The sequence below is a fragment of the Bactrocera dorsalis genome, chromosome 4 (genome assembly GCF_023373825.1).
Source record: "Bactrocera dorsalis isolate Fly_Bdor chromosome 4, ASM2337382v1, whole genome shotgun sequence".
Lineage (NCBI taxonomy): Eukaryota > Metazoa > Arthropoda > Insecta > Diptera > Tephritidae > Bactrocera > Bactrocera dorsalis.
Genome location: NC_064306.1, coordinates 57,092,586 through 57,118,694, shown reverse-complemented (window position 1 = coordinate 57,118,694; position 26,109 = coordinate 57,092,586). Strand labels below are relative to the sequence as shown.

General features: G+C 40.5%; 1 protein-coding gene across 3 annotated transcripts in view; it reads left to right on the top strand.

Moving 5' to 3' along the window:
- Positions 1-25,853, top strand: part of LOC105224353 (uncharacterized) — a 52,961-nt gene extending 27,108 nt beyond the window's left edge. Inside the window, exons 3-10 of one of the 3 annotated variants that reach the window (XM_049454898.1) lie at positions 5,351-5,807; positions 13,344-13,514; positions 17,101-17,471; positions 19,260-19,642; positions 19,727-20,078; positions 20,150-20,749; positions 22,123-22,824; positions 22,914-25,853. In XM_049454898.1, the coding sequence (XP_049310855.1) occupies positions 5,351-5,807; positions 13,344-13,514; positions 17,101-17,471; positions 19,260-19,642; positions 19,727-20,078; positions 20,150-20,749; positions 22,123-22,824; positions 22,914-23,456 (3,579 nt within the window). In that variant the 3' untranslated portion in view covers positions 23,457-25,853. The remainder of the gene's footprint in view (positions 1-5,350; positions 5,808-13,343; positions 13,515-17,100; positions 17,472-19,259; positions 19,643-19,726; positions 20,079-20,149; positions 20,750-22,122; positions 22,825-22,913) is intronic. The other 2 variants (XM_049454899.1, XM_049454900.1) reach the window with 2 other exon arrangements.
- The last annotated feature ends 256 nt before the right edge of the window (positions 25,854-26,109 follow it).

Sequence of the window (26,109 nt, the reverse complement as noted above, 5' to 3'; positions counted from 1 at the left end):
CACATATAATCTTCGATAAAGGCGAAAAGGACAGCCAAGTGACTGAAGAGTTAATATGATACTGATACGGTTCCTGATAATAACGTGCAATTTTGGTTTCTTCGATTTTGACCCTTTTGATTTCAAAGATGCTCCGCGTGTTGTAAGTCCAATTATCGGAAACATCGATAAAATATTGGCAACCTTAGAGTCCGTCCGTAGTGTAAGCACTGTTTCGAAGCCCTGGAGATAAAAATTGGACCAGAAATTGTTTGATACCATTTTAATAAGACTGGATACAAAAATAAGCAGGATGTAAAGATCCGCAGCAAATCGATCAATTTAAAACGGATTATTATTAGTGATGAAAAATGGGTCACCCACGATAACGTTCGTGGTCGAATCGCCGAGAGCTGGTGCAAACGGTGGCCAAGCCAAGATTGACTGCCAGGAAGATTTTGCTATGTATTTGGTGGAGCTGGCAGGAAATCATCTACTATGAGCTGCTCTTCCACGACCAAACTCTTATTCAGATCATTACTATTAACAATTGAGCCGCCTGAAGAAAGCAATCACCGAGAAGGAATCAGTTTTGGTTAATAGGAGCTTTTGGTATTGCTCAACGTCAGTTTACACAGACGTATTAGTTTTGGAGGGATACCAAATTCACACATCGCGGCATAAAGGCAGCTCCTTTTCGCGCTGTAAAACCAGCTTTGAAGTCGACGAAAAAGTGGTGTGTATCGATCCTGTTTTCACGGGTCTTTGATTCGGCACATTGTGAATATCTAATCAATTGTTGATCTTGCGGGCCTAAAGCCACACTGATAAGGTTCAATCAGTTCGTTGACGGTGGGCTTTAATCCTTCACACAGTACGCTCGATGGAACGTTATATGCGATGTTGAGGAGGCTTATTCCACGTTAGTTGGGTCAGTTTGTGGTGTCTCGCTTTTTGTGGATTGAGCAGAGCATACTTAAATTTCAATCGTCGGTTCAAACATATTCTACAAAGGTGCATGCCCCTTATCAGTTCTTCGCCGCCGTGTTTGAATAGCTCGGCCGGCAATCCATTGGCCCCGCCGCTTTGTTGTTCTTCATACGGGTAATTGCTACTCGAATTCCTTCACGGTCGAACATTGCATGGTCTGCTCCATCGTGACCGATTGGGGAATCGGGTTCTCCATCTTCTAATGTTGTGTTTTCACTGCCTTTCAGCAGGCTGGAGAAGTGTTCAGTCCATAATTTCAGTATGCTCTGGGCATCAGTCACAAGGTCACCTCTGGGGGTTCTAGATAGTATGTATATCATCTAGTATTACATCTAGTATTAGATTACTTCACCGCAAGGTGCCTTCTATGCACTGAATTTTTTCTTTTTTAATGGGTAATCTTTAACTAATACCCGACATTAATGGCACGAAAAAAATGTTTAATTATGAATAAGCTCTGTCCTTGCCTTAAACTGTCAGTGCCTTAAATTGTTGTGGCATAAGTTTTTAGTTCAAACACACTTATCGATTGTTGTTTCGTTCTTACTTTAATTAAAATTGCTTCACTTGATATTTTCGAGTTCTGTTAGGTCAAGAGAATATAATTCCATACTAAATGGCGAAAATTTAATGAGACCATAAAATCATTAAAAGGTTCAGTTAATAAGTGAAATGCTAGTATTTGCTTTTACTCTCGACCGAGAGAGCCAAAGGAGACTTATTGACAAATTATATAATTGAAAGGCTTTTGCCATTTCGTCTTCATTCTGTTTAATGTAAATACAATTATATATTATAAACAAACGAAATACATACATATACGAGTATATTATATGATTGTATATGCATGAATAAATATATACATATATGTATTTGTAGTTGCATATATATACTACTAACAGCTTGACAATCATTCAAGTCAAGTAAGTGCAAATAAAGTTAAATATTTAATGGTGAAAGGGATGCAAAGCGCCGTCACCAATTCCACGACAATTCAAAGCAAATAGCAGAAACATTAGAGCCGAGCCACTTTGCAATCCCTTTTCATGTACTCCGAGTCGAACAAAAATGGCAGAAAAATAGTGCAAAAAAGTTTTGACCAACACGTTTCAGCCATTGTACCCACACATGTACATAAATACATACATATATGTATATGTGTACATATGTGTGAGCTTTGCAAGCCAACTAAGATTTGTTATGAGTGTAGGTGTGTATATGTGTGCCTTGTACAATAGTTTGGCTGGCACATCGCTCACACCGCATTTCTCACACGCTCCAGAGGCGAATTTGTTGCCATTCATCCGCCTGCTGAGCGAAATGTCTAACAATGACTTCAGCGCGTTTACAGCCACAAACACACATATGCACACATATCTACATATATTTGTTATATTATCGTTGGCGGCCGTTGCAGCGCTCCCATTGTTATCATCAACGTCGCCCTCGCCGTTACATTGTGTCGCTGAGTAACACCATTGTAGGGGCCTGGCCGCCGTCAACTAACAGCGAAGAACATCAAAAATTCATACGACTGTAATTGCCTGACAGGAAATCCTAATTTTCCGGTCACAGATGCCTAACAACCAACACTTAAGCAAACACTGGCAAACATCGCATTAAAGATATATATATATATGTGAGTACTCATTGTTGGTATAAGGCGTGGCGCGAAAGGTGGTAGGTACACTTTTTCTTCGCTAAAACAATGAAAGTTCGAAACGTGAAAGGTCTCGCAATGTTTTTGATCCTACAGAAGATAACAGTTCAGTGTGGCAAATTTAGTTTCACAAACATGACTTGTAGCTGCTATAAGCATTACTGAATTCCTTGGTACTTAATCATAGGTCTTCAGAAAACACTAGATTAATAGAAATTTGGTGTTCTTAACCTTGTGTGAAATATGATATTTATACGAGCTTGATAACTTTACCAAAAAGTTGTTAAAAACTTATGCTAGAAATTGTCTAAGATCTATTACAGACAGAGTGCGGTGTATTTAACGTGGGTACCTGCTGACGACAGCCTCATTCAAGAGCACAGCGGATTAAATCAATGCCGTGAAAATGACAGGCATTTTCAGTACCAATTTTCAGTGTGGAATGGACACACTAACCACCTTGGGTTCATCTAAAACCTCTGCCACACCTTGGATCCGGCAGCCGGTTGCAATGCAACTCCACATACAACTGACAAAGTGTCAGCTCTTCCCGCATTCGGGTTTTAACTACAATGATACTCCCCGAGGGGCCAGTTGGCATGAGCAGGTTGGAGCTAAATCCAGGGACTTCTGCTCTCCGTGGTACCAAAATTAAGTCAGTGGTCAGACCTCGTAGCCGAAACTACTATCAGTTGATCTTCCATACTGCTCTGGCCTGGTGACCAGGGGTTGAACCCCATATGCACATACCATTCACACAAGAAGCTAACCCTAATTCCTAGTTAAAAGCCTTCGGCCCTGCACAATTCATGCGCAAACTACACTAACTTTTCGGCATTCCGTAGTGGAAATCACACCGCTAACATCTAAACGTTCATCAGTCCAGCTAATCCCCATACCACCCAGTTTCCTAATGTCCGTGTTCATCGGGCATTCTGCAATTACATGCATCCAGCCCTCTACCAATCTATTATAGACAATACAAATATGCAATGTGGTCTTTCTTCTCTTTGCTTCTTTCATTGCCTAAAGAAGAATTTGAGATATTAAGAATTTTATCTCCAGTCATCAATCAGATATTTATTAGGCTCTAAACTTGGAGAAAGAACCCAGGTGACCCATACGATATACGGTTTATTGATGTTATCATCGGTTTCGAAGCCGGGAGTTTTTCCTGAGTTACGCTTATGTAAATTGGAGCTCAGTTGATTTTCTACGGATTATTCTGACCTTTGTCTAAGGGACTATAGGTCTAAAACTGGTTAAGGATTTTTGAGGCGAAGTTTTTTCTTCTTTTTCTTCTTTATTGGTGTAGACACCGATTACGTGGTTGTAGTTTGTAATAGCGCGCTAGCCGTTCTTCCTTTTCGCTGTTTGAGTCCAAGGGTACGAGTAGCTTGGTCCTTCTTCACCTGGTTTTTCCAACGAAATGGGGGTCTTTCTATTCATCTGCTTCATCCGGCGTGTACTGCGTCGAATACTCTCAAAGACTGATCAACTTCGCCGGGGGCTGAAATAAGGTTATCTGTAGTACTACTCATATCCACCATGAGAAAATTCTTTAAGCTACTTGGCTTTGAGTCCACCGAATATCGAGTTTCACCCTGGCATCATGGATATTTGGCTTTGCCGTTGATTTGCCTGGTAGGCCAGTTTTCGCATATGATACTCGTATTTTACGTTTAGGATTGTCGTAATGGATACATTTTTCATCAACAATGAGAATCTGAGGTCAGAACGACTCTTTTGTATCGTTAAAGCAGCATTTTTGGCATGTAAATCGTGTTTTCAACGAGTCTTGCATCCAACTGATATGGCGTTGGGTGCTTGCTTTTGAATATTTTGAAATGGCTACTTAAGTGCCTTCAAAATATTCTGGGAGCTTTCTTGTGTTTGGCAACGCTATTCATCGACAACATCCATCATCTTTAAATTATTTAGGCTGCCGTAGACGGGCTTCGTCTACCAAACCAAAACCACCAATTTCAAATCGTGTAAACCACTTCTGGAACGTTCACTCAGCTGAAGCGTGTTCACTGTAATCTTTTACAAAAACACGATGGATTCGACCGGAGTTTTCTGCATACAAAAGTAATGAAGAAGAACTCTTCGCAAATACACTTTTTCAGGAATAAATTTCGACATATTTGAATGTAAAAAAAATATTTTTACGCTTCAAACAAATGACACGACGGACAAGGACAGTAGATTTCCAATACTTGTTCGGAATATGGGAACAATTGAATAACAATCAAGTAAGCCATCTCTTGGCAAACCGTTGGAATATAGATATGGATTCAACCGAACCGTAAAAGACGTTAACAACAGTCGAATGGACTTTTTAAGTGATCAGAAGGATTCAGTGAAAGACTCATAGAACTTTAATTGTAGAAAGCAGAAAACAAATATAGAGTTTTCAAGATGAACTTTTGCTTTTGTCCGCAGCTGTGTGAATTAAGGCTTCTAGAGCGAAAAAAGATAAATACACTGGAGAGAAAGGAGTTTTCTTCAATTAGGATTGAAAAATATTTTTTATTTATTCGTCTTCAACTATTCTATAGACATAATGGAGTGTTCAATGTTACCAACACCGTTAAATTCATAAGCAGATACTTCTTTATAATAAATAATATTCTTTACTGATAAACTCTAAATCCTAATTTTGACATTTATTCAACAATATAATCGCACTTCGTTCTCTGCTTCTTCTCTTTCTGATAGAGTCCCAAATATGCGCCACCCATTGAGTTCGTTGACGAGGCCGCACTGAGTCCACCTGACGGCTACAAGGACAATGGCTTGAAGAACACGCTCGGCGGCGCGCTAAGCGGACACATCTTCGGCGCACAGCACATTCAACAGCTGCAGGTCATACAGCGATTGCAGCAACAACGCGCCGCCATGTTGGCTGCGCGCAACAACAACCAGATACCGCCACCGCCGCCGCCAGTCGGCAGCGCAGCGCTCAGCCAGCATCACCAACATCAGCAGCAGCAAGCACAGCAGCAGCAACAACAACAAATAGCACAGCAAGCGCAACAACTGCACCAACAACAACAGCAACAGCAGCAACACCATCAGCAGACGCAACAACATTCGCCTGACGACGACTCGCTTGGCGTTTGCACCGAGTGCGCCGAATGCGCCGAGTGCGCGGCCAAGCAGCTCCAGGATACAGGTAAATACACCAATCTAACTAATCAATTTACACCCTACACCACTCTTTACCCAGCAATTCTAGCCTATCCGCATTTCTATTTTACGGTGTCTACTTATTTTTTGTTATTGTTGTTGTGGCACAAACACCTGTAAACCGAAAAGGTGTCTGTGCCGTCGCAAATCACCGGATGTTGTGCACACGAACGCAGCAACAACAGTTGAGTGCTGCTTCTATCCCCGTCCATGTATGTGTGTGTCGAGGTTGAGTGTATGCGTGTATGTGTGTGTTGCTAATGGAAGTTCGAGCATGTGGTTAAGTTAGATACCTGCGGTGACAATGCAATTAGTCTGACTACATTCAGCCGACTTTGTTGGCAAATTATGATGTGCCATTAGAGCTGGCGGAGCTGCACGGTGAGCTCTCGACTTTGTCAGCCAGTCTCCCGTCGCATTGGCAATCGAGTCGCTGAGTCTAGTCTGTGATTATTGTGCGCTGGCTGCTCGGTTGCTTCGGTGGCTGCACCCACACCGGCAGCTGGGCGCACGGGCTGCTGCACTTCCTCCGCTGGCATCTGCTACGGACAGACGTGCTGCCAACTGGCTGGCAGAGGTGAACGTACAAGTGGCACGGTATTTCAATTAATCGCAAATTATGCCGTTGGATTTGAACGTTGTTATTTTTGTTGTTTTTTTTTTTTTTGGTTTTTGCTCACACCACAAGCAGCGCAGTCTCCGCAATAAATGAGCACAGAATCTGGCCATCACGGCATTCCGCTGATGGGGGAATAATTTATTTTAAAGTTTTTTTTTGTGCGATGGAGTGCGCAGTTCAAACACTCACTGGAGACCGGCTGCAATCTATTTTGAATATAATGCTGGAGTATTTTAATTATGCTTTTATTTTGTCCACTGGCAACATTGGCTGTGATAACGAAAAGCCAAATATTTTCTTATCGAATTTTGGTGGAATTTTGTTTGCGATATTTCGCTTTAGGGCGGAGTAAAAGTCTAAAAGAAATATTTAATAGATTAGGTTAGGTTAATCTGGTAGGCCAATAAGTCACGCATAGACCAGTTTTGCGATACCAGATGGCGTTCAATTGCTAGGTCCATGAGGATAGTCATCCTTTAGGTTGCCCTCGCATGACGCGAATTTTAATAGACTCTGCGGGCTCACTATCGACACCTCCTCCAGTGTATCTTACCGTGGGGATCCTAGATGATTACAGCGTAGTCTTGCCAATGCGGGACAAGTGCCCAAGAGATTTTCCATTGCTTCCCTGGTGCCTTGTTCTAGATATCTTCTCGATCTGTTAACCCCATTCTGCTGGCGTGTGTCGCAACGTGACAGTGACCAGGTCTTTCTGGCCTGGCATCCAGTAGAAGTGAAGTTGCTTGCTTCCGGCAACATTTGCCACTGCTGCCCTGCTTCCCAAGAGATTTCTGGACGATATGTGATACCAGGTTACTGCCTTTATTGCCGCTTGGCTATCTACATAGATTTTGTCTTGCCTGCAGGTGCAATAGAGGACAGCTCCGCGGCTTTCGTAATAGCAAAGACCTCAGCTTAAAATATATTGCAGTGGTCCGACAACTTAAAATACTGCCTTATGCCTAGCTCTGGACAATATATTCACGCACCAACTCCAACGTTTATTTTCTAGCCAACCGTACAAATGATTAGAGTGTTGCGCGTGGCTAATATACCTTTACGCCAGCCATCTTTTTCTATTTTTACTTGGAACCTTCCATCCCAGTTGAAAAGTGGGATTAGGTAGTCGGTGTTTGGCCAACCGCCATTACCCATCTAGCTATGCCCGACGGATCTATATGTAAATTCTCCTGCAGCCAGGAATCGTTATGCCTATTTCGTTGCGCAGCTTTCAGCGAAGAGGTCTATGATGTCAGGCTTAATACCAGTTCAAGAACCGGCAAATAGTTAATAAAAGGGGTTAAGCAAACATCGATTTAAAGTAAGTAGATCCAAAGTAGTATTAGTCGTATTTTCCTTTGCGACTCCTTCCGAATATATACTGTGCACGATGTTTTTGCAGCGTATCTAGTTATAGTCAGAAGGAAACATCACAGACCCTATGAAGTGTATATTATATATATATAAATGATCAGCGCGGCGAGCTGAATCGATTTAGCCATGTTTGTCTGTCCGACCCTCAGTATATGCGCGAACGAGTACCTCAGTTTGTAAAATTTCGATAGTGAAATAGTGATTTCTCCTCAGATACAATTCATTCATCGGGATCCCCGACCTCGAACCACTCGTAGAAATAGCTCCCTTACAAACTGATCGATATTTGAATAGTCTTCACGAAATTTGTCCAAGACAGCGTAACAATCTCTGAGCACATTTTTCAGAACGGAACACCACACCGTAGAAGACATGTACCTTTAAATGGTATTGTATTGTTCTGTGGATGAGTTAGCCGCCTCCACTTGTTCAATGGAGGAGAAGTTTATTTAAGAAAGAAATAGATCATGTCGTTTAGCAATATAAATCTAAAGGCATTAGACCCAGAAGTTTTGATATTGTTGCTGTTGTATAATTGCCGATTAGTCATTAGAAATCGTGAGCGTTCATCGATAGGAAATTCGACGAGGTTAGATTATACGAACAGTTATGTTAGATGCACAAGTTTGAGCAAACATGCAATGAAAAGGCCTAGCGTCTGTTAGGACGCGTTTCTTTGCAGGACATATATGTTTTGTATTAGAGACTAAGACTGGAAAAGTAGATTTTATATTGTGTTTTTGAGTTCATGGAGAGTTCCTTGGTGATCTTACACTGCTTGTATATTATAGTTGTACCAAGAATACGAGTATATGTTGGTGTAAGATTTTGTCAAACGTACTAGTTCTCGGAGATCGTTAAGAAGTCTTTCTTGGTAATCGAGATCAAAAACTCAACTCACACTAACTATAAATATATAGAAATCCGGTTAGCTCTTGCTTATTCGATAGACAAATAGTTATTCTATAATATCTCATAGTACATACTTATTCTTCTTCTTTACTGGCGTAGACATCGCTTACTCGATTGTAGCCGAGTTTACAACAGTAAGTATTTTTTTCTTCCTTTCATTGAGGGTGTTTTCCACTTGGCGGGTGCCAAACTCAGCGCACAACTCTGAGGAGGGATGTTTCGCCTTTTCACTTTAGCTCGCCTTCAAACGGATGTTTTTTGGCTACCCAGAGGATACTTGGTCTAAGACCGGAAGTCGTGAGCTGTTTGAGCCATATGTAAAAGAAACGTTTCTGGCCATTCCCAAGTGAATGGCGGTCAGAGAACTTTCCTCACTTGCGTGAATTTCTACACATGACTACATCCTCCATCCATAGTACATACGCCGTAGTAAAATTCCATAGTACATAAGCCTACATACGTACTTATGCATAAGTGTAGCATCGTTTTAGGCGCATAAAGGGAAAACTTTTTGGGAAGTCTATGTATTTACCAATAGAAATTCTCATATGCGCATATATTATACATACATACACACAGATGTATGTATGTTTTCGTATGTAGCATCATCTAATAAACTTTTTTCGCTGTGACCTTGTGCCTTTCTAAAGAATTGAAGGAAACCAAAAAGGAGAAGAAAAAGGCAAATAAACCCACACAAAGTTGGCTGCAGTTAATTTCGGTCGACTGACTTGAATAGATTTGCGCAGCGTCATTGTTTCGCTTCGATTATAAAATAAACAAATCGACATTCGCTAATTGATTGATTTATGATTTGCGCATAGCAGTAAATGCTAACAAAAACAAATATGGCGCTCACAAATATAGATTGAGCCATTGACATATAGTACATGACGATAAATTGTATGTAAAGTGTGAGCGGAAAGGGTTGCCAGTCTGTAAAAATAAAAGTAGTTAAGAAAGTAATTCAAAATGGTTTTGGAATGTAGAAGTTTAGGGTGGCTTGAGGTTGCTACAAAAAATAAAGTGGTTAATAAAAAAAATCATTTCGAGGTTCCCTACTTTTTCAAAGAATAAACACAGAAACTTCAGGTTTAATGGAGAATGTTTATTATCATTCAAAAGAACCTTCTTTGGTATTTATTTTGTGATGATTATTTTTTCAAATGCTTGCCGCGGCTTTGTCTCAGATGGTCCAACCGTTTGAAATGATCCAGAAATGGGCCTCATCGCTGAACAAAATTTGGGTCGAAAACGTCGGATCTTCTTGGAACTTTTCAAGAGCCCATAAACAAACAAATTTTCTGAACGCCATATGCTGGAGTTTACCGTAATTCGACACATTTGTTTTTTAGCTATAGCTCTTGTATTCAGTCGTTACTGCTACGTCTGTTTTCATTGCCTATGCATGAATGAAAATGTAAATTGGTGTTAGAAATAATTAGTAATTATCCTTTATTATAATTTAAGTAAAGAGAAAATTTGCGAGCCAAGATCAAAAGGTCAATTTGAAGGTAGCAATACTTTTGTTTCAAAAATATTATTAAAATATTCTAGTAAAGAGGTTTAATTCATTGTAAGTGTACTAGTTCGGAACTAGTGCTTTTTGGTGTAGGACTTGCATACATGAAATAGTGTGTTCATGTATTTTGTTAGGGTGGGATATGTGCGCTAGGTTTTTTTTTGATGATGTCATGCTTCATTGCACTGTAACCATTTTTTAAAAGCAACCGCAGAAACGCAACAGAGTGGTTGATTTTATCATTTACTTTTTTCTTTGTTAAATTTGAATTCTAACCTCATAACCCTTTGAAAAATTTCGCCGAAATAATTGCGCTGTAAAACTCTTATATGAAGGTTGATACATTTCGTGATACATTTGAAGAAAACACATGGAAACTTCAAATTTAAGGGGGAATGTTTAGTATCATCTGAGAGAACATCCTTTAGTATTGATATTTTGAAGAATATCTCTTTGAAATGTTGGCTGCGGCTGCGTCTAAGACGATCCATCCGTTGAGTCCGATTTTCGATAAATCATTCACGCATTTCGACTGGTAACTGGCGAATGACACGCGTAATGTTTGGCCTGAATCGAAGTGCGGATGTTCGCATAGACTTTAGGCTTTATATATCCATTTTATCTGCTCACCGAAGTGTTCTCTCAATAAATCCATTAATTGATGCAATGCGTGGGAAGTGGTCCGTCTTGTTGAAATCAAATGTCGCCGAGATCTTCCACGATCTTCGTGTATACCCTCAGCTACCAACGCTATTTTTTTATATACATATATTACCCAATAATGAATGTTGGATCTCAAGATGGGTGATAGTGTTGCGAACAGTACGTTCCGTACGCCGATTATGTCGACCATAAGTTGAGCGAGGCGCACGAAACAGATTCTTTAAAGAACGTAAATTTTCGTAATAAAGTTGAAGGATTTCAGGCGTAAGTCTTTCCTTGACGAAATGCCAAACAATACCGAACAAAAGTAACATGACAGCTTGACGCGACAGAAGGGGATTACTTTGAAGGAGATGAAATGGACAAAATTCACCTTTCAATTTGATCACAGTAGTATTTGAGAATCTTTTCCATTTAAATAAATGCTAAGCTTTTTGCTAAAAAATAATCATGCCAGTCATTGCCATTACAGTCTTCTAATACTGCACCCCAAAAAAGTAGAAAATTTTAATCGGACTTATTCTTCAGTGTGGCTTAAAAATTGAAGTTATTACAAATCGTATTTCTTCGATAAATATATCTTAGAAGGTCGTGTGAAAATTTCAAGACGATCGGTTAAACCGTTTGGAAGAAATTTTCCTCACTAACTCAGAAAACAGCGTTCAAAGGAAAATGCATTTGCTCTTTTGTGGGCCTGGTGGTGTCCTTAAAGCTTCTTTAATCAGTTCTTCGAAATCAGTTTATCGGTTATGATTTCTATTGATCGATATAAACAACGAGTCGCCAAACTGTGCACGCAATGGGTCCATATTTTGACGTGAAACATAAGATGCCGTACAGTCTTGATGGAAATAGGAATCATCGTCCATGTCGATTTCATCAAATTCCGAGGAAAAAAGATCAGTCAACATCGTATTATAACGACCGCTATTGATGTTAGTGGTCTTTTCTGTCGCATATCGAAAGAAGTAGGGACCGAACGGCGATGCAATTGCGTTTCCTTAACCATACGAGGTTTTGACTCTCTCCAATGGCGACAATTTTTCTTGTTGACGAGGCAATTATGCTAGAAATGGGCCAAATCTGAGAATATAATCTGAGAAAATAATTTTCCGGTGAAAAAAAAACAGTAGCTATCGGAGAATATTAATTTGCGTAATAATTTTGACAATTTCCAAATGCTGCACCAAAGCGAAACATGACATAATGGCATAGCAAACCTTGCTGAACACACTGACAAAATTTGACATAAAACCGTAAATAAATATGGCCGCCACGAGCTGTCAAAATCAGCAATAGAGATGACATTGGTAGACGCTGTATATGTAAATATATGAAAAAGTATAGTTTAACAAAAAAAAAGCACAGAAAAGCATACACTCATGTGAAACGCACTGTACTCTATGCAGGAATGTCAAACTGAAGTAAATGCACCCACTTCCACTGCATAAATATGAAAAAGAGTTGTATGTACTTTATAAAAGCCAACAGATTGCAAGTTATTTTTTTTTTGTTTTTGCCCTGACCCTCAGAAGCGTAAAATTGCGCTTCTGCTGCACGCCGGACAAGAGTCACTTGTGACACGAGCTAACCAAACCCTGAAAATCATTTGCCGAAATTGCCTTAATGACGCGTAAGCCCCAGCGGCCACGCCTCAACTGCGTGACATCACAGGCAGATGCCTTCAAGCAGAGTTCCGCTCAGAAATGCACTACCATTTTTCATGTTTGATTTAAAAATTTTAAATTTTTTATTTCGGCTTGGGGGAGAAGCATATCAGCAACGCGTGTTCACTCAATCACTCGTTCATTGAAGCGTTCATTTTCGTTTATTCCTGCGCACGTGTGCAAGCGCAGAGCATAAAAAATTCAAATCATAAAAAAAAAAACGCAGCAATTGTATGCAACAATTAGCATTTAAACTGAACACACACATATGTACTTATATGTAAATATAGCTAGGTATGTATGCATATATGTATATATGTGTGTGTGTGCCCTGCGAGGGGATGTAAAAAATTTGAAATATTCACTCAGTCAATTGTGCATCCATCAATTGCAGTAGCAATTTCATTTTGAAATGTATTTGTTGTTGTATAAAAAACAACAACACTACGTCAAATTTAGTCTCTTTTTTCATCCCGCTTAAATTGTAAATATTTAGACAACCACCACCATTTTTAAACACGCCAAATTCTTTAGATATTTACATATAGATTTTTCACACACACTCACACACACTCATATATTGTATATATTATATAGCCACATTCATTAGCATTACCTTTAAGCTACACATACATATATACATATGCAGAAATGCGTGCATCAGCCATTGATTGTGTCACAACTTTTGATTTCACCTATTCATTCTTTGTTTTTGTTGTTGTTGTTTCGTTTTCTTTTTTTTCCCGCGCTCGTATTGTAACGTAGAATGCACTTCGCCACAATGCCAAGAGGAGCTCACCCCACTCGGCGTGTCGGCCGTTGCACTGTTGCCATTACACACCAGTTCACCCGAACGTCGCATCACACAGAAAGAAATCATCGCCGGCGAAGAGCGTCCCAAATACGTTCTACAATCGCAGTATAAACCATCGCCAGGTATGAAATGAAATATGACCTCTCTTCTACTTACCTAACTGTAGTTATATATGCCATATATGTATGTATATTGTATAAGTATTTGTAGCATACTCGTACATTGTTATTGCTTTTGTATATTTGTAAATATGTCATTTACTTAGACACCTATGCATAATATGCTTTGCTTCGCTTTGTATTCGTATTTGTTGGCATTAGGTGCTTTCATTTCAATTATCATGCGTATTTTTGCTTTATTATTACTGTTATTTGACGTTGAGGCACTAATGTAAATGACAACGAGCGCGAAATATTTGTGTAAAATCAGTATAAAATTTACCTTAAATACTTTCGATCACATTGAGGTTAAGTTAAATAGAGTTTGAAGGGCTAAATAGTGAAGCAGATTTAAGTTCAAACTGAGAAACTCAAAAACCATAATATCGCATACGAAAAAAGGAGATAAATATCAGTTCTGTAAATACCTCATATATGCATATGTATGTATGTACATAAATTCCTTCATATAAATGGTGATCCATTTCGACGATCCGTACTTCCTTAAGGAAAAAACACAGAAATTTTAAATTCAATTGCCAATGTTTATTACCATTCGAAAGAACATTCTTTGGAATTTATTTTTTGAAGATTATCTCTTTCAAATTTGACCGCGGCTACGTCTCAGATGGTCCATCCGTTGAGTCCATCGCCAAAAAAATTTCGGTTGTCGATTCTTTTTGGAGCTTATCAAGAGCCCATAGGGCGATGCGATGTCGCTTGGGAAGTTCGAGCGGCTTTAGTTCTTGCTCAAGCTATATTTTGTATGCTTTCACTTTAAGATATCGACACGAAAAGTCCCTCCATAGGCAGTCCGCGTTACTGCGAACAGCACCAATCGACTATCTATCCATAGTCTTCGACTATACTCTCAGCTACGGCTGCTATATTTTCTTCACTGCTTGCTGGACGTGGTCTATTCGCCCGAATATTATCCATAAATGAATGCTGAGTCTCTAGATGGCTGATGGTGTTGCGAATAATACGCTCAGCAGGCCCATTGTGTTAACCATAAGTCGAGCGAAGCCCGCAAAACACATTCTTTTCAGATTTGTAAACGTTGTTCAGGCGTAAATCTTTTCATGACAAAATGCCAAACAATACTGAACAAAAATAAGATGACAGCTTGACACGACTCACGCGTGAGCTGTCAGAAAGGACTATTGAAAAAAGTACATCTACTTGGATCACCTTTTATATACTCTTACTGTTTGTTAGTAATGCCAGATGGAGGTTCAGTCTAAGTTGAGGTGAAGTATCCGTCATACAGGACTTCAACGCTTTTTGCGAGCGTCTCTTTCGAGCCTACTTCCCTGCACTTTCTGCGTTGTCTTGATGGAACAAAACTTTTCTCCTATTGACCAAAACTGGTCCCTTCTGGGCGATTATTCACTTCATCTCCAAATTAGGAGTTTGGAGTGGAAGGAGCTGACAATATGGCTTTCCAAGCCGAGGTTGCAGCCATTAAGTTAGCAGTAGATGTATTGCTCCGGTGTGCAGCCTCCTTCAGAGAAGTTGCCATCCATTCAGATATAAGGGTAGCGATACTAGCTTTGAACTCCTTAACAGTGCGTTCAGGGTTGGTCAAGTAATGCCTAACCTCGTTATCAATAGTATCGAGTCGCTTTGTGATAAGACTAGTGTGAGTGCCAGGCCACAGCGGAATCGTAAGCAATTGTAAAGCTGATGAGTTAGCAAGAGGCGGATCGGTGCTCCCGTATCCTCTTGTATTCTACTATTAGATAGCTGGGCTTCGCGGAAGCTTGGCCAGCGCAAGGCCACCTTCGGTACATGCGCTATTACAAAATCCTACATTTAGCAGTCCAAGTGCTATCTCTCTAGATCAGCCATCTAACTCAACCTAACCTAATCACAATAGATGATTCCCTTCCAATCTCACCAAACATATAGCAAAAAGACTTCTTATCCGTCAATCGTGGCCTTACCACTGTTTGCGCCATCTTGCCGCTCTTCGGTCACGATATTTTGATGTCAGAAATGCATTTATTGTAAAATAAAAATTCAGTCCCTCGGTTTATTTTAAGTTAACTCGTGTGGTATGCATTTATTGAGCTTCTTTGTTATTCGGCCTTATTTAAATGCTTCTTAACGAGTTTTGGTGGAAAATTTAGCTCCTGGGTAATCGAAACAGTACTTTCATGATGGTCGGTCTTAACGATATCCATTCTTTCATCGATATTTTCAACAATTGCTCTTCCAGAGAGTGGTGGATTATTGAGTTAAAAAGTATTGGAACGGAATCGACGAAATGAAAATGACGCTGATAGCCTTAAAAATCTAAACAGTATTCATAGAGTCAGCGGACTGGCTTGCATTATCGCCTTTACTGCAGAAAAACTCTAAAATATGGCGTATTTTCGCTTGCTGGTGTACATTTTTTACACATTCTCAAACAATATTGAGTCTATTAATCACAAAACTGTTTTCTAGTACGAAATTCAATCTCTCTAATCCCATAACCCAATCGTTCGTATACAAGGCTACGATACTAGCTTTGAACTCCTTAACAGTGCATTCAGGGCTGGTCAATTACTGGAGCCAGCGAGCTCCGATTTGATTGTTTAGTTCTCGGTACGCATACCTGAATAGCTACCTATTTGTGTAAATAAAAGCATAAACTAACGAAATATTACTCAAGAATCATAATCTCTCATTATCCATAATATAAATAAGCCATAAATCGCAGTAAGAGAGGTAGAAGAAGAAGAATTGATCTATAATTTGCGCTTTTGGCAAGCTTAATTGAGTTACACTATAATTTTCGTTCGCTTTGCTTTATCAACCGACACTTTTTTTGTTGTAGACTAATGCGCGATTTCATAAATATGTATAAATAATTTCCATGCTGTAAATAAGCGCATAAGCATTAGCATACATACTCAATCGCAAACGCAAACGCAAACGCATAAGCATAAGCATAAACATAGCGCATAAGCCATTTAATGAAGCATTCATAACAGAGTTGCATTCCCAACCTTCGCATTACGCATACCGCAATCAACTGCATGAGCCGCATACATACATACCTGCATACATGTAAATATGTATAATTAACGCGCTTTTCACACCCAACATATGTACATACATACATACATGTAGTATGTAGTGCAAATATATGGTATGTAGTTATTCGTAATGTTTGTATGTATGTAATTCTCATTATGCTGCCAAATCACATTTGTGGGGGTGATCCGCTACATACGCACCACCGCTACTACCAACCAAAACCACTATGGGCGACGCGGTGAACTCGCTTTGCGCTCATGTCTGCATATATGCGCGCCTAACCGAAAACTAACCAACTGAACTAACCGAACTAACCAATTTTCAATATAAAAAAAAACAATAATAATAATATTACTGTCTTACTAACACAACAAATACTAACAAAATATATTTGAAAAACAAAAACAAAAAATATGAAAAATAAATCAATATCTCGTACATGTAATTGTGCTGTAATTATGTTGTAATCGTTAATCGTAAACATTCGTACATATTTGACTTGAACGCATATTATGTAATAAAGTCAAAGATAGAAAGGATAATCGTTTGAATGCCAAGAAGAATAAACGTTTTGTTGTTGAAACTATTACCACTATGACTACAGTAACGGAGCGACGCATTGTGCGTGAAGCCAGCGAGGACGTGACGGGTGCCACGGATCTCTTGCCACCAGCATTACCGGCCAAACCCGGTGCTATTGTGAGTGCTGCTACCGGTCAGCCAATGCCAGCACAACAACAGCAACAGCAGCAACCACAACCGGTGTCAGCTGTGGGCGGTGAGGTGTACGATGAGGAGAAACCGCCACCCATACCACCTAAGGAGTCGTCACCCACACAAATTAGCGGTATACTGAAGGGCGGCAAATTGTGGAAGCAGGACTCAATGTCACAGGTAAGCATGCAGAATTTGCTATATAATATTTCTGTATATGTTTTAAATTTCTTTCAAGTGTTATTCTAAAGAATATATAATAGGAATAGGAATCTTTAAGATTTAATCAGTGAAATATGAGTTCTTGCTACGATCGTTATATGGAGATGATACTTGAGCTCAGAACTCGAAAAACTTTTTCCCTGTTCTGCTTTTTTGACTTTTAGCACATATCCTTGAATAATCGAGAAGACTCTCATAGACTATAACTGTCAAGTTGATACATCTAAGAATGTCAGGAAACATCAGAATAGATATCTATTAAAGTTTCAATAAAAGCAAAGCTTCAGTAAGACATTTATAATCTTATAATCTGATAATCTGGGATCAAGTTGAGTATACTCGACACTATCTAGCTCTGTTATTTCTACAAGAACTAATATCAGGAGCATATATGGTGACTCTGGCTAGAATAGTCTATCCGGGATAGAGTAACCGTCGTGCTATATGTTTTCTGTTGAGTACTTCTTTTTAATAATTGACACCAAGTCAAAGAACCACATGTTTCCAAGTTCTTTTCATGCGGTGTTTCCGACGTAACTTGTACTTGTATACGCTGTTGTCTGTTGTCTGGGTCTATTCTGATGACGTGTTCTGGACAGTTCAACCGCGTTAACCTCATATTACAGATAATATACGAGTGTATAGATTTTCTTATGAATGTCTTTCGTTGCCAACAAGGAGGGATTCATAGGTCTTTAACAAAATTTTTCTTTCGATACAGTCAAAAAGATCAATGTATCGGATTTTGCCATTGACTTACAATTTGCATTATATATTCTTCTTTTTCTTTACTGACGTAGACACCGCTCACGCGATTATGGCCGATTTATCCTTTTCATGGGGGGTGTTTTTTATGTGGCGGGTCCAGAATCCAGCGCACAACCCTGGGGAGAGATGGCTCGCCTTCAATGTTCTTAGGCTACTCAGAGGATACTTGACCGAAAGGCGTGAGCTGCTTGAGCCATATGTAAAAGAATAGTTTCTGGCCACTCCCAAGTGAATGTCAACCAGGGAACTTCCCTCAGTTTCATGAACTTCTACATATTACTCCATTCTCCAACTTCTACATATAACTTTATTCTCCGTATTATATTACAAAGGCATTATATCAACCCGACAGTTCGTTCTACGCAACCGGAACGGACTTTTATTCAGCCAAGAACTGTCAACTCTGGTCTTTCCAATAGAGTGGAGGTATTCTTCTTCCTCTGCTTCTCTCAGAATATGAAGATTAACATGCTTAGACCTTCAATATTACGACCGATCAACCGTGACATGTGACTCAAGTCGCGAGTGCTTTGGAGAGCATTCATGAAAGCGATCCTGTAATATTTAAAATATCGAATTCATCGGAACCGTATCTAATTTATCAGTGTCTTATCACCAACTCTAGTTTTATATATTGTTGTGCCCAACAAAACTGTGAAATTACATCTTTTTGAAATTCGTTGGAGGCGTTCCTTTTGAAAATGTTAAGATGGTCAAAAAAGTCATAGTCGGGTGAACCCCTTTAGACAAGAAAGATAAAAGAACAAAAATTAAAGGAAAATATTTCACGGCGTTTTGAGGTCAGAAAAAGCAGCGGTCACCCCACTGAGTTTTTGAGATTAAGATAACTCAGTTTCTGAGTTTTTAATTTTCCTTTTTTATATCTATTCATCTTCTATTTTAGGTATAATATTGTTATAAAATTCGTTCTTTTTCGTCTTTCAAAATACTAATAACTTCTGTACATTCATCTTTCAGTCGGATGACCAAAACAATACCACATCGGAAGATGAGGGCGGCACTACAAAGCGTTCGGTACGCTTCGTCACTGAAGATTTGGCCGTTGACGGCGAGGGTCAGACAACTGGCGACGCCGCTGAAGGGGAGAATCAGATAAACGAACTCATACCGATCAAGAAACATTCCACATTATTCAACAACGCATTACGTCCCAATTCCGCCGTACGCCAGTTGTTCCCAAGCGTCGCTCACCAAACACCGGTGCTGACTTCGGAAGCATTACGCGCGTTCGACGAGTCTAAGCGTGCTGGTTGTTTGGTGCCAAATCTGCCCGGCTGCGGTGATACGGATACCATAAGACGTAGCATTGAGCGTAATATATTGCGACGATCGTTGATCAAGTAAGTGGTTCACTTTTTTTATCACTCCCTTCTTTTTCGCGCTTAGTCCAGGAAGTAAACTTTGTTTTCTTGCACTTATTTTAGGAAAAAAGCTGTAAAATCCGATATTTCACTCGAAGAGCGCATCAAACAGCTGACTTGTGACATTGACGAAACGAATGAGGATAGCGCTGCGGAGAATGGCGATGAAGAGAGCTCAAAACTGGCTGCGGAGGCCAATTGTGAATTGACACATCGTGGCAGTCCCATGGGAGAAGAAAATCCACAGAAATTTGCTAATGGCAATAGCGATAAGAGTTTCTCACCCAGTTCGTCTGTGTCGAGCTCGTCAAGCGGTTCGTCGGCCTACAAAAAGATTTCCGACATTTTCAACCGCGATAAGAAGCAAGACAAGATACTGGAGATGGAAGAGAATCCAATAGTCATAATACCTCAGGTATATGAAACATACTTTTTTACATGCTTCATACAAAAATAAAAATTGCTCACAATCTTCTCTCATTACAGGAATGCCGTTGTCCGGCCGCACCCGATCTTGGTATGGGCATACAAGTGCCCGTTGTCCACACCCAAATACATCGCACACCACCACGTCAAGTGGAGCCGAAACGCCAATTCCTCTCCACCCTAGCACCGCTGACCGCCTGTGTGGCTGGCAACAAAGACGACCTATCTTCCTATTATACACTGGCGGCTGCTCATCACAGCGGCCATGCGGCCAACAATGCACAATTTGCCGAATTCAATTTGGCCGGCGCCAATTTATGTGAACAAGTCGGCGTGACACCGGCCGGTGGTGTTGGTGGTGGTCCCGATGAGGTACGCAAGGTGGCACCCGACGTCATTGCCGGCACACCGGGACAAGAGCAACAAGATGAATTGGCCGCATTTGCACAGCAGGAAGCCAATCGCACGGAAAAAATTAAAAAGCGGTACACCAACGAGAACTCCAACAATAGCTCCGATGATGATGAGCAAAATGATTATGGCTTTAATAAGCGCCCATCGGTGCGTGGCATCAAACCGAAATTCAGCTCCACCAATGAGATTTTACAGCAGATGCAGGAGCAATTGAATCAGCAGATGCCCAGCGTCGCAGTGGGGCAGGTAAGAAAGGGGTGACTTGAGGGTTTTTGGGTCGAATATTATTTTGAAGGCTGTGAATTCCGTCAAGGAAGAGTTAGAGGAGTTAGGGTTCGACAAATTTTGAAGCAAAAAAGAGAAATTTTTTATCGGAATGGGTTACGCTTCAACTTCATGTAGGCATCTATAATTATCCATACTTTTTGAATATCGGGTTTTGTCCGGAAAGTAATAGGACTGATTTTCTTCCGCCGCGACTGTACTTCGGAGCGTGCGCGCACCGACTGGATGCGGCAGAGGGTGTTCCTGGCTAACGAAAGAGCGGCTGGTCAGTTATCTTCGAGCACCTGGAGAGTCAGGACAAACATTTTCGCGCGACGTGTTTCTATGGGTGGCGCAAGCGCGAAGATGGTCCCAAAATTGCTCACTGACGAACATAAATTGCGGCGAGTGGAAGTGTGGAAAGAAAATTTGAACATGTGTGACTCTGACCCCCAGTTTTTGAGTAATCACAGGTGACGAGTTATGGATTTTTGAGTATGATCCCTAGACAAAGATGAGAACTTCCGAGTGGCATACGCCGGCGTCTCCTCGCCCAAAAAAGGGAAGAATGAGCAAATCCAAAGTGAAAGCGATGCTCATTGTCTTTTTTGATATCAAAAGCATCGTCCATCATGAATTTGTTCCTCCTGGACAAATCGTCAATGCCAAGTTTTACGTGGAAGTCCTCAAGAGACTCAAACAAAGGGTCAATCAGGTCTGACAAGACATCGCAGTCGATTGGAAGTTACACCACGATAATGCCCCGGCTCACACCGCCTTTCTTGTGAACAGCTAGCTAACGAAGGCCGGTATTCCCACGCTTCCGCAGCCGCTCTACAGCTCAAATGTGGGCCCCCCCTTCCTTGCCTGAAAGAGTCAATAAAAGGCAATCATTTTGAGACGACAAAGGGGATCCAAGCAACATGCTTCCCGGCTCTCAAAGCTATTCCGGAGAATGTCTTTCATGACGCCTTCAATGATTGGAAATCGTGCTGGCAGCGCTGTATCGACGCAGAATGAGGCTATTTTGAAAGTTTTTAAAGAATTGTAACGATTGGTTCAATTATTTTTTTTAAACCGACTCAGTCCTGTTACTTTCCACACAAACCCTACATGTTCGTGTAATGCTGAGTGACCTTCGATATTCGTTGTTGAATTCCACGTATCATTTTATGGTACCGCTTCCGGTATTGCCTCTTTTGCCTCCGGTCTCGCTATCTTCTCGAATTCTCTCGAATAATTTCAAACGAACCCCCGAAATATTTAAATATTTAGTAATCCCTGAAAAAATATATTCAAAATAACCTAAACTTTTTTTTATATAAATATTTAATATCGTCTTCCCTCCTCCGCAGCCCATCAACCAGGCAATTAAGAGCTATACGCTACCAAAGCAGGCCTCAACCAGTTCCATGACTAAGCAGATCTCACAAAATCCATCTCCACAAAATGTGTCACATCCTGCAAATGTTGTGCAACAGCAGCAACAACAACAACAACAACAACAACAACAGCAAAATCATCAGCAACAGCAAGCACAGCAGCCACAACCGCCTTCCCAGGTGATGGTGGGCCAGCAACAGCAGCAACAGGCGCAACAACAACAACAGCAGCAAACACAAGCCGTACAAATGCAGGCCAACACAATCGCCCAACAACAAACCGAACAACGCACCTGGAGCTTCTACACAGAAGGCGGTGCTGGCGAGCAGCAACGTTTGCCCATCGAAGGCGCCGGCATGCAGCAGGCGTACTACCAGACACTACCGGGCGGCGCCATGTTCCGCCAAACGATTATGCAACAAGGTCAGGACGAAGCAGCTATGATGTATGCGGCGCAAAATTGCCAAAGTGTCACCGCCATCGAACAACAACACTACGGCCACTATGCACGCAGTCCGACACGACGGCCAGAGTCACCGCCACCGCTGCGTAATTACCATCAAACAATGGTGTTGATCCCGTACAACGCACAGACGTACTCACAATTTGCCGCCAACAATATAGATCCGAAGATGGCGCACATACAACGCCAAAACATACTGGAATACCAACAGGTGTGCACTCAACCAACGTCAAATGACGAACCGTTTACACATTATTATTATGTCACACGCTAAATCCATTTGCCATTTGCCATTTGCAGGTGACCCAGCAGACCATACGCGTACCCATCGGCTATGCGCTGCCCGGCATGCAATTGCACGTGATGGCCGGACGCGGTCATGCCGCACACTATGCGCAACACGCGCAGCAAGCGGTGGGCGTTGAGGCCGCCACAGCCGCAGCAGCAGCCGCCGCCCACCAACCGCATCAACATCCGCATCCACCGCATCCGCGCATCATGGCGCAGCGCTATCAGTTCGCGCAGGAGGGCAACATACCCGGTTTCAGTGAGCGCGGCGTGCCGGAGGGCGCGGCAGCGGTCTCGCATACCGATTGTCACAGCATGGTCTCGCCAACCGCTAGTCAGGCAACAAGTGTGCAACAACAAATGCAACAACAACTGCAACAGCAGCAGCAACTGCAACAGCAACAACAATTACAACAGCAGTTACACCAGCAGCAGCAGCAGCAACAACAACAGCAACCAGCACCACCGAATGCGGTACAGCAACAGCAAACTGCTGCTGCCGCAGCCGCCGCCGCCGCCGCTCAAGGTTCCGTCTATTATGCAATGAATGTATGACCCGCGGCCGATTAGTCGGCGCCAACGGCGGCGGTCATTGTGGAGCGCCGTCAGTGTCAACGCGTCGAAATGTCGTCGGTACAGCTGAGCACACGGTAAACACTGCAATGGCGGGTGATGGGTAATTATAATAACGGTAAAAGTACGGGTAATTGGTGGCGCACACGCAAACACTCACACACACACATGCATTATGCTTTGTTGTGTGTTGTGTGGGTTTGTAAGTGCATACAAAATGCAGCGCGTTGAGGTTATGTATCTTAGCATGAAAGCATGCATGTAAACAACAACAACAGCAACGAGGGAATTTAATTAGAAATGATTTAGTGTTATTAGTCATAGTGAAGTGAACATTGAACATTTATGAATGGATTACATAATATATGTATGTACTGGTATATATGTCTGCATATACATATGTACTTACTTTAAATTTTAATATACATATGTGTATGTATAATCTATGTAGCGGCGTTACTGGCCAGCGTATGAACGTGTCATATTCCATTAGAAATGAAAGCTTCCATTTAATTGCAAATTGATGATAGCAATTTTTAGAAGTAGTCAATAGCAGCATGTTTTTGAAATGCTAAAACTGTAAAAGAACACTGTGCAACAACATTTTTAATTTTCGGTAGTTACTAAATTTTTTCTTCTATACTCCGAATGGAGTATACTAAGCTTGTCACGAAGTTGGTGTCACCCTCTAGGTAACGTCACAGACTCTATAAAGTATATACAGTTGTCCACAAAATAATAGGAGTGCCAATCTGAAAAATGTATTTGGCTGCATAACTTTTTTAAATCGCATGTAAATGACACGAAACAATAACGGTACACATAACGGGATACTAGCATTAAAATACAAAACAAATTTTTATTGTGATGATTGCTGTTCTTCTTCTGCTTTGCTAGTTCTCGGAGACACTGGTTATTGCTTTCCACAAAATAATAGGAGTGTTAGATATTTCGTTTTCAAAATAGTCCTTAACATAAAAAATTTTCACAAAATTAGAAAAGTAAATATAGTTCCATAATCTAGCAGCAATTTTAATTAGTTATTATTTTATTTAATCATTGAGGTTTTCAGCAGGGGGTAGAGAAAATTATTATACAGAGGAAAAGCGGAAAACGATAAAAAAATTGAGAAAACTATGAAAAACTTATAAAGAGATTCAAAAAATCGTAAAATGCTCTCCTCAAATGATAAAAAATGCCTTTAATTATAGAAACAAAAATGAAACTCGTAGACAAAAGCTCAAAATATCCACTTCAGACGATCGCAATATAGTACGCTACTGCAAAATTAATCCTTTCGCTTCAGCCAGGAGCATCCATGACGAACTAAATTTGTCAGTTAATACTGAAACTGTTCGTAGGCATTTGGAGCAGAACAAATTATTTGCCAGAAGTCCACGAAAAAGACCCCCATTAAAAAAGAAACACAAGGAAGCCCGCATGTAATTTGCGAAAGAGCATGTCTCCTGACCCGCGTCTAAATGGCGAAATATATTGTGGTCAGACGAATCCAAAGTTGAGTTATTTGGTAGTACAGGCTCTAGGAACTTTGTCCGACGTCCCCCTAACTCAGAATATAATCCCCGGTTTACCACAAAAACCGTTATACATAACAATGCCAAATCACGGTACTTGGTCGTTTTTCACATTGTGATGTTGGTCCTATTCACTTAATTGAAGGCATCATGGACCAAAGGGCATATGTCAAAATATTATATAAGGTAAAGTTAACACATGCCTCATGGAATATGCCATTAATATGGGTATATGAACGGGATAATGACTCTAAACATACTAGCAAGTGCGCAAAAAAAATGGTTTAGGGCCAACGGAGTTAAGGTTTTGTGGTGACCTGCTCAGTCTCGTGACCTCAACCCCATTGAAAACCTGTGGACAGATATCAAGAAGAAAGTAGCTGAAGAGAAACCAATCAATTTGAGAGATTTATGGCAAGTAGTGGAAGAGACTTGTAAAGGAATACCAATAAAGCGTTGCCAGGATCTCTTAGACTCCATGCCTCGGAGATGTGATGCTGTGTTAAAAAAATCGAGGTTATTCAACGGAAAATTAATTATTTTAATATTCTGTGAAACTTTGGAAGCATTATATATTAAAAATATAGAACGGTCACGTATTCCATAAAATACTCCTATTTTTTTGTGGAACTAGTTTTTTAGTTTACTTGATATAAACTGCGATAAAAAATTTTGCTTATGCTTAAATGAAATAAATGAAATCTGGAAATATTAATAGATATTTAGCAAATTACATTGTGCAAAAATTTTGAAAAAACAAACATTTTTGTTAATGAAAAATAACAATTCGTTTTTCTCATGTGGCCACTCCTATTTTTTTGTGGACAACTGTACATACATATATATAAATGATCAGCGTGGCGAACTCAGTCGATTTCCGTTCGTTTCTTTATACAGCAAATTTAGTCCTTTAGTTTTTGAGATATCGAGCTGGAGTTTTGTGCACATCATTTTTTCTTCAAGAAGCTGCTCCTTTGTCGCAGCCGCCGATATTGGACCACTATAGCTTAGAGCTTCCATCCAAGCTGGCCGTTCAAAATCACGTTCATGTTTTGAAAATTTTTTATTTCACAAGATATCTATCAATAGCATGAAATATT